The sequence below is a fragment of the Plodia interpunctella genome, chromosome 30 (assembly GCF_027563975.2).
Source record: "Plodia interpunctella isolate USDA-ARS_2022_Savannah chromosome 30, ilPloInte3.2, whole genome shotgun sequence".
Taxonomy (NCBI): domain Eukaryota; kingdom Metazoa; phylum Arthropoda; class Insecta; order Lepidoptera; family Pyralidae; genus Plodia; species Plodia interpunctella.
This window is the reverse complement of record NC_071323.1, coordinates 1,636,126-1,645,855: the sequence shown is the minus strand read 5'-3', so window position 1 is coordinate 1,645,855 and position 9,730 is coordinate 1,636,126. Positions and strand designations below refer to the sequence as shown.

Sequence of the window (9,730 nt, the reverse complement as noted above, 5' to 3'; positions counted from 1 at the left end):
GCCGCGGACATAAGCTAGTTCCCTATAATTATCTTGGTCAAGAAGCGGTGTTGGGCAAGTGGTTAAGACCTGTGATCGAAGGTCCCGGATTCGAATCCTACTCGTGCCACAAGAGTTAGTATTCCAATACGGCGCCATCTTATTTTTTTACTGTGATCCCGGGCTTTGTGGCGTCACAGATCCGAATGTATTTTAGCTGACATTCTGTGTCATTTGTAAGTATATATTTAGGGAAAATATAAATGGAAAAACCTTTTAAACAATTTACAAACATTTATTTGTTTAAAAATATGCCGATCTCATAACATAAATATCACAGCTTAATATTCGTCGTTCTCAAACGGATGGTATTTGTGGCCGAGGGACCTGGAACAAACAATTACATATACATTATATAATAATTAAAAATTAAAATTGTTCAACTTATGAAGATATATGTCGCTTATTGACGTCAAAATCAAACTAAGTTTACCGCCGACTTACATCATACATGGCGCAGGTAGAAACGGCGAAACTTCACCGCAGTCATTTTTCCAAAGACGTCAATTGACAAATTTGCATGTGTGCTTTTTATGTATATGAAAACTAAGTGGATAAACATCTCAATATACAGTTGTCGTGAAGATTCACGCCACGCTTGCACCAAACATGCGAAAGTTAGGATGTATGTGTGTATATTTATGTTACTCTTTCACGCAAAATCTACTGGACGGATTGTTATGAAATTTGATACACGGGTAGAATATAACCCGGAAAACACATAGGATACTTTTTATACCGAAATTTCCACGGAAGCGAAGCCCCGGGTGCAGCTAGTCAATCTTATATATAATAGACCTTTTTACAAAGTATTATAATTTTTTTATTGGACATATCAAAAATCCATTGAGTGGATATAGTTCCTAACCAAACACGAACTGGATGCCTGGGGACAAACAATTTCTCTTTGGTTCTCGTGAGGAACTACCGCCCTCTAGTGGCAAGAAATGTCTTTATTTTTTTATTTTATTTTTATTTTATTTATTTATTTGGACTGCCAGAGAAAATTACAATATTTCTTACACAATTACATAAGTACATACATTTCAAAAGTAAAATTCTATTGAAGGCTGCCACATCAAGCTTAAACAGGCGGACGAAAAGAAAATTAATTATAGATATAATATTAATATGTCAGACATCAAATTAACAATTTAAAATTAAGGTATTGAAATGAAATTAAATTAAATTACAAAACAAACTAATAAAACACAAACAAACAGATCACAATACATAAACAACCTAAAACAAGGTGGGCACAACACAAGTCAAGACTATGCTTCCCTCAACAGCTCAGTCACTTTTGATCGGAACCGCTGGAAGGAATCGTGAAAGATGTCTAGCTTGTCATGCAATCGATTGTAAGCGGCCGGCAAGCGATATATTGCAGCATGCGTTAGAACGTTAGTGCGGGCTAGAGGTTTATTGAGTAAAGCTGGAGCTGGATGGCGAGGCGGTTTGCGGGGAACTCTAATGCTAACGATACCGAGAAGTTGGGGACAATCTACTATGTTTCTGACGACCTTATAAAGAAAAGTTACATCCAAAATATTACGCCTTGTAAGAAGACTATCCATCTTGAAGTGTTGACGACGTTCGTTGTAGCTATAAGCTTTAACACTTAGTCCACTACTAAACGAAAGATGCCGTATGAATCGTTTTTGGATGCGTTCAATACGAAGCTGGTGTACGCTGTACTGAGGAGACCAAACAACTGAGCAGTACTCTAATAAACTTCTGACGAAACAATTATAAATAGTTATCTTAGTTGCAGGATTTTTAAATACTTTGGCGTTTCTAATAATAAAGCCGAGGGTTTTTGAGGCCCTAGCAACTATGTCGTCGATGTGAGGAATAAAAGTCAATTTGGAGTCTATTGTCACACCTAAATCGCGGATGGCATTAACTTCTTGTAATACTGAGTTATTGATTTTGTAGGTGGATTTAAAAGGCAGAGGCTTTCGGCATAATTTAATATGGTAACACTTATTGATGTTAAGGGACATTTTATTATCTTTGCACCATTCTACCAAATTATCAATATCAGACTGTAGAAGCTTGACGTCCTCAGCACCACGCACAACTTTAGTTAGCTTAAGATCATCTGCATAAAGAAATACGTCACTATGTTGAATTACGTCAACGACATCATTGATGAAAACGTCGAAGAGCAAAGGTCCTAAGTGTGAGCCCTGGGGAATTCCGGACGTGGCAAAGTATGGGTCGGACCGGTATCCTTTCAAAACCACATACTGAGAGCGATCGATCAGATATGACTGCAACCACAGCAACAGAGAACCGCTAAATCCATACTTCGACAACTTCTTCAGCAAGATTTCGTGACAGATTTTGTCAAATGCCTTCGAAAAGTCCGTATAGATAGCGTCCGTCTGCTGCCGGGAGTCCATATTATTGACAACGACACTGGTGAAAGAAAGAAGATTTGTGCTGGTCGATCTTGCCTTCAAGAACCCATGCTGTCGATCAGTAATTAGATGCTTTACTTGAGCATAAAAAAGAGGACATATTAGCGCTTCAAAAACCTTAGGGATAACAGATAAGATAGAGATCGGTCTATAGTTAATAATGTTTTTCTTATCACCGTTTTTGAAAATTGGAATGACTTTAGCTACCTTCCAAAGAAATGGGAATTGTCCAGTACTAAGAGACTTATTAAAAATAATATAAAGAGGAACAGCGAGAGAGTCAGCACATTGAGAGACGAAGTAAGGTGGAATGTCATCGGGACCGGCGCCCTTCGATTGGTCAAGTCTTTTTAGTCGGGTGCGAATGGACTCCATTGTAAGATGTCTTGTATTAATACATACGCAGTCATAGGCACAAGCCTTCCGTTCTTTAGATCGAAGGTGTCCAGCAACGCGACGTCTTCGGCAGATAGCTTAAAGTCGAAGATCTGGAAGTTGCTGGCTATGCGTTCCTTGGTCACGGACTTCGGTAGCACGATGTTACCTCGCTCGATTTGATATCTGTTGGTATTGGGGTTAGTTTTGTTTTACATTCAATATTTTATTTGTTAATTATAATTAAATTATTATTTTTAATAATAATTCTCACGCGGTATGTCTCAATTGTATATGTACTTTCGGTAATAAATTGTATAGACAACAGTAAAAACTGTATCAAAATTCGTTGAGTTGAAAGTTAAGAAACAAGACAGAGGCCATTTTTTTGTTTTCAATGAAGAAACTCAAAAGCTACTGGACCGATTTTGATTTAATTTGGCACAGAAACAGACATAACCTTCAGGAGTAACATGGGCTTTTAATTATGACTTATATACAAAGGATATAATAAAGTTATAGCAAACAAAAATGTCCAGTCACCTGAGAACAACCTGAGCGACGGTTTTGCCCAGCCTGTCAGCTATGGCCTTGAGCTTGGGGTCCTGCAGCAGCTGGGGCTCGCCGGGCTGCGCCCAGGGTCGGTCCGGGGACCCCAGCGGTGAATACGCCGTGATCTTGATGCCTCGCTCCTCACAGAACGCCTTGAGACGCGCTTGGTTGAAGTACGGGTGGCACTCCACCTTAAGGACAATGATTTAATGATATACAGGGTTACTGGTATCAAACGCAAAACCTCCTAAAGACTACTTGGGTACATCAAAAGCAAAAATATTCTACGACTTTTCGTGATTAGTTTTTTCTTATATAAAAACAAAATTCAATTTAATTTGCGATTACACACATCTTAACTCGTATGTAATAGCCACGCGACACGAGACAGTACGACAGCATTATTAATTTAATAATCAACCAGTGTGCAAGTTTCCTCACCATGTTTTCTTTATGTAATAGCTATACAATAAAAACAATCGAACAAATAAACAGTTCTAACCTGGTTAGTGACAGGCTTGATAGTGGCCACTTCGAGCAGCCGCAGCAGCTGCCGATGGTTGAAATTGGAGACGCCGATGCTGCGCAACAGCCCGGCCTCCACCAGCGGCTCCAGCGCTTTCCACGTGTCCACGTAGTCTACGTCCGAGAACTGGATCTTACCGTTCTCGTCCGTTGGGAAGTTCTCCGGGCCTTCCTGTTGATAGTATACATATTTTTGTTCCACATTCCACATAGGGACGGCTCTAGACCATGCCAGTGGCCGTGTGCAATCGATAATATGGCGCCCCCATGCATCAAAATGCATGCGCAAAATGGAAAAGGTACCTCAACCAAGAGACCTAGGCGCTCCGTAACACCCAGCGCCCGGGTGTCACACGTTAAGGGACAGTGCTTTTTTAATTTTCCGTGAGTCAGCTACAGCTAAAAATGGCCGCGAAAATAGCAGAGCCATAGTTTTAATTTCAGCAACACAAACTTATTATTTTAAGAATATTTTATTTATATGTATGTTAGTCTGTAAGCTATTTATAATATGGGTCACTGGCATTTATTGGTCATTTCATTTGTTATTACCTGAAATAAAATGATTATTATTATGCTAGCCTGTCCCAGTTTCGCTCCGATAAAATAATAATAAATTGGACACCTAAACCATAATCAGCAATCTCACTATCTAAATTTTAAACCATATCCGTCCGGTAGTATTTGAGTTTATCGCATTCACAGAGGCTACAGACCATTTAGAAACAGACACGTAACGTCTTTTTATAATATGTAAGGATTGACCTTGTATGCCTGCGGCCAGTGTATGAGGTAGAGGTCGAGGTACTGTAGCCCAAGGTCCCGCAAGGTGGTCTCCAGCGCGCCGCGGACCAGGTCCGGCCGGTGGTAGGTGTTCCATAGTTTTGAGGTTATGAATAGGTCCTCCCTGGGGGCAAATATATTCGATGAGTTCCTGTAGTCTAAACTTCTTCTGGAACTAATGTGCATTCAACACTTTGACGCCATCTTGTGTCAAAATTTTACGATCACCTAGAAAGAAAAGGTCACGAGCGGTCTCGGCGCCCCCTAACAATCTACACCCAGATGCACCGCACCCCCTGCTCTACAATATATAATATAAATATAATATCTCGATAAATAACAAGAATAATTAAGGGTGATTATTCTGTGTCATATTTTTTGTACATAAACTTGTAAATTAATAATAAAATAAGAATATTACCTTTTAATAACCCCCTCACTGATCTTAGCGGCAATGGCGGCACCAACTTCCTTCTCATTGCCGTAGACGTGTGCGCAGTCGATGTGTCTGTAACCGATGTCTATGGCGTCCTTCACTGCTTGCGTCACCTCACCGGGCTTAGACTGGAAGTAGGAGAAAATATTTTAAAAATCAAAATTGTGACACAAGCGGAAACTGTGCTCCTGCTGACGAAGGAAATCAGGGAAATGGACAGATGACAGTTGTTTATGATACAAACTTTAATTGATGTCAGGATATATTTGACAAAAAAATATGATATGAGATCATTAGATAGATATAGGAATAATAATAGATATAGGAATTCAGTGATTAGTTCAATAACTCTACTAGGACTCTTATTGGAATTAAAAAATAAAATAAAATAGAAATTATACTATATCTGACGTCAAAAATGTTAAATGATGAAAATTATTTAACTAAGATTATTAAAAAAATATTTTTTTTTTATATATATTGTAGGTATATACAGTACACAGTTGGCAGCTGTAGGTAACTTAAAACTTTGCAAATTAAACGAAATTAATGTAGGCGGATGGCACAAAGGAGGTACATTGCCTACTTCTAATATAAAATCTAATAAGTTAATAAAAATAACGAATGACTCACCTTCCACGTACCCAAACCAATTATGGGACACTCCAGCCCATTATTAAATTTAACATTGAAAGATTTAGATGCCATTTTGTATACGTTCTTCAACATAAAATTTCAAGAACCAACTTTTGGAATGCCACAACTGGCTTGGTCTATCTAAAGTAATCTTTATCTATATATCTAATATCTATCTATGCTAGCTATCTCAGCCGGCGAAATCAAAATCACACCACACAAATATTTGTTTTGACACTGACAGATAAAGTTTGAACAGAATTGCCAACTGAAATTTTTAATAAAGTTTCACAAAACTTGGTTGACATAAAATAATATTAATGTTTAGCGAAATCAACGCACTTATTCTTAGCACGCTTAGGATCTAAAAACACTGATAAACAACAAACAAAACATCAATAATTTTGTCTGTATAATATTCGCTAGAGTGTTTTGTTTAATAGGTAGCTAATATTAGCTATTTTTTATTACCTACAATAAGAAACTAAACTAGGTAGGTTTTTTATCTAAGTTATCAAAAGCAGGATTGAAGTTAAAACCACCTAAAATTTCGAGTAGTTAGGTATCTAGCATAATCGATTGAGATGCTATTACGATACGATAAAATTGTGGAAATTGATAACAATACGATGATATCATATCATCATCTGAAAGCGACATGACATGAATGAGCGGAAAAGTACTAGTGAGGTTTTTGCATTGTGTGATCATACACATACAAAAAAATGGGTAGTATGGATTAAAATCTTGTAGGTACATGAACGTAGCCATAGATAAAAGAAATATAATGTAACGTATTTTTTAATTTTTCGGTTGTCTTAGGACGAGTTGCACCGTCAACGTTGATGTTAATTTTAACTTGTGAGCCACAGATGTTCAGACAACATGGCGTACTTTGGGTTTTTCTGCGCACGTAAAATTTCATGTGAAAGTTGACGGTGCAACCCACCCTTAGGTATAGAACATTCAATTTTATCTATAAGTAGGTATTCTTGATTGACGCAAATAAACAACAAATGGCGATAGGTCGGCACCATGCATGATACCATGGTTGATAAGGTTTATTAGACGGCTATTTTATTGATAAGCTCAAATCATGTGATATTTTAATTATTATTTTTTTAAACTAGCTACTTTTTATCAGAGAAAAGAACTTCAAACTTTGTAAATGTTAAAAAATTATTGATCGATATTAATGAGATTTTGAACCTATTTATTTATGTTAAATGACTATATATATATATATATATATATATATATATATATATATATATATATATATATATATATATATATATATATATATATATATATATATATATAGTTACTATATATATACGCACTTAAGCTATTTGTTAAAATTAAAAATTAAAACTAAAATAAAAAACATTAAATTAATTTATATAAAAAATTGACACTAAATCGCCGTCGTCGTGCGGTAAAGTTCCCAGAAGGCTGGAGACATTTCCTCTTTGTATGGCCAAACTCAAACGTTGGCCAAAATGGTCACCAGCCCTTGGGTCCCCAGAGACATCGACCAGGCGTGCGGAAATTTCTTTGTTTGGTTTTGAGCTAATATATGTTTGGTGTTGAATTAATATAAGTAGGTTTGGTGTGTGTAAGATCAAGCATAGGCCACTTTTTTTAAAATGGACATTCTGGTCGAAAGGGGATGGGGTGAAATTTTATTTAAAATACTTAATTCTTTGTTGCAGGCAGAAATTCTTTCTAGCCGCGATTATCAATTACTAAAGTAACTTTATATAAATTTATTAATTTATCAAATCAAATATTGTTAAGATAAATTCGGACAAATCAACTATTATGAACTGAAAATTTCAAAATCAAAGCCACAAAAACTTACCTTCCAAGTGCCCAATCCAATTTGCGGAATAGTTCTGCCGTTTGAGAATTTGACAACCGGTACTTTTGGCGCCATTTTTCTTTCTGCGATACGACCGTATCGCGCGTGGAAGGAATATAAATAATGTACAATTTTATTGAAGATGCTGGGGTTATCTTATTAAACAAGAGTGTTCTTATTTATTTTACGATAAGACCTCTTCAATATCTGTTTAACAATATAGATCCTTACTGTTATACATATAAAGTAAATTATTGTATATTGAAACGAGTTCAATAACTTTACGACAAATTATGCAATAATCAGTCAATGGAATAATATGATCTTTATTAAAGACATTAATCTTATCTCCTTGCAGATGGTTTATTACTATTGGAAAAAACATTTAAACCCGGTTTGTGCCCAGGCGAAACCCCTTTTCTCTCAAATATTCCGTAATAGAGGTAAACTTTTTTTTTTATTAGAATGAGTCGAATAGAACCTGTTTTATATCGGAAAGGTATCGGTTGTATGGAATGGAGATATTAAAAATTTTGCTACATTTGAATATCTCCATACTATTCCATACAAGCGATATTGTTTTGACAAGTTCCATCACGTCACGTCACATTATACCTTCCTCTTCTTCTAATTTAAGAGCTAAGGTATGCTCTTATCGGTGGGTGGAGAAAAGTTTCTGCTGACCGCCAATTTCCTTGAGCTAGAATTTAATCTAGTGGAAAAATACCTATCAATCCAATTTTTAGAAGCTACTGCTGCTCGAACACTATCTAGTAAGGAACTACTAGTAAAGAAGCGTTTTTTTTACTAAATAATGCCCAGCCTAAACCATAGAAGCTATAAACGCTAAATTTGGGGAGTAGCTTTAGGTTATTACGTAGTGCTTAGATAAGAAAAGAATTTTCAAAATTCGACCCCCAAATGGGTAAAAATTGGGGGTAAAGTTTGTGTGAAAAATAACGATCTTTACTGATCTACTTGAAACTTGGCACAAATGGTATGCAACAAAAATAATGAAACCCGTGTTTAATTTAAAATTCAGTTTTTTATAAATTTGTCCTTTAGGGTAATTAAATGAGGCTGAAAATAAATAACGAATAATCTCATTCAAAATTTCGTCAACTAAAGATGTGAGTAGACAGCTCAGCGGTAAACACCATTGAATTCACGCACGGAATTAGTAGTTGTACGAAGTATACTTACTAAATCCATGAATTCACGTTGTTACTGTTGATGTTAATGGTTCGAATCCTGAACTTTAATTATTTTGAATAAAATTTGATCATGTTACGGAGTTTTGCGAGTAACTTGACTGGCTTTCTATACGATCTCGAAGGAAATCTAGAGTTCTCTTTCTCCTTTTCAATGTTTTATTTAATCATAATTACCCTTCTCATTTGCGGGAACGCTTTTCCTTCTTATATTCCTCTGAAGCCCCTTGTAGATCTCACCGTCGACTCCTTTTGAAATTCCCTCGACATAATTCTACCTCATACTCTCATTCCTTGTCTGTGGAAGCAGTCAGGTTATGGAATCTACTTCCAATTAGTATACAGGAGTCAAAAACAATTTCGGTCTTTAAGAAAAGGAACATCTCCTTTCTGTTTGATCCTAATATATATAAGTAAATAGGTATATATTATTTGTATTTACTATTATAGTTTATTTACTATATGTATTATATTATGCATTATATAAAATATTTAAGTTTATTGTAATTTTCTTTTTTGTACACGCCAATGCCTCTTTTTTTCCCATTCTTCTTTCGCGGGTCTACTGGAAGAAATTTCTATAGAAATAACAAGTACCTTTGTACTTAGTTTCCTATTTGTAAGTTTTATATTTACACTGTTATGTTGTGTACATAAATAAATAAAAATAAATAAATATGATTATTTACATAAATAAATAAAAATAAATAAATATGATTATTTACATAAATAAATAAAAATAAATAAATAGGATGATTTCTGTGAAAGTTTTATTATGGTTTTACGAGCGAAGCTGGAACACAACTCTGACACAACTCCGAAATAACTAACACAACTCTGAAAATGGCTAACACAACTATATTCTATTATTTTTTGATGGTCA

General features: G+C 35.6%; 1 protein-coding gene across 2 annotated transcripts; it reads right to left on the bottom strand.

The window, feature by feature from the left end:
- Window positions 1-253: 253 nt before the first annotated feature.
- LOC128682440 (aldo-keto reductase family 1 member B1-like) lies at window positions 254-7,790 on the bottom strand. Of its 2 annotated transcripts, none has more exons than XM_053767118.1 (7): window positions 7,637-7,790; window positions 5,122-5,264; window positions 4,683-4,824; window positions 3,895-4,089; window positions 3,384-3,583; window positions 2,868-3,026; window positions 254-366 (listed from the first exon to the last, which is right to left on the bottom strand). In XM_053767118.1, exons 1-7 carry the CDS (start codon window positions 7,709-7,711, stop codon window positions 321-323), a joined length of 960 nt encoding a protein of 319 aa, XP_053623093.1. In that variant the 5' UTR covers window positions 7,712-7,790; the 3' UTR covers window positions 254-320. The 2 variants fall into 2 exon arrangements, with proteins under 2 accessions (XP_053623093.1, XP_053623092.1); XM_053767117.2 differs by lacking the exon at window positions 7,637-7,790 and adding an exon at window positions 5,770-5,990.
- Between the last annotated feature and the right edge of the window lie 1,940 nt (window positions 7,791-9,730).

Excerpts from the sequence above, each read along its gene's own strand:
- LOC128682440 (XM_053767117.2), bottom strand. The coding sequence starts at position 5,865 with ATGTTGAAGAACGTATACAAAATGGCATCTAAATCTTTCAATGTTAAA. Across the intron at positions 4,825-5,121 it reads AGTGAGGGGGTTATTAAAAG|GGAGGACCTATTCATAACCT; the intron begins GTAATATTCTTA and ends ATTTGCCCCCAG. Across the intron at positions 4,090-4,682 it reads ACTGGCCGCAGGCATACAAG|GAAGGCCCGGAGAACTTCCC; the intron begins GTCAATCCTTAC and ends TACTATCAACAG.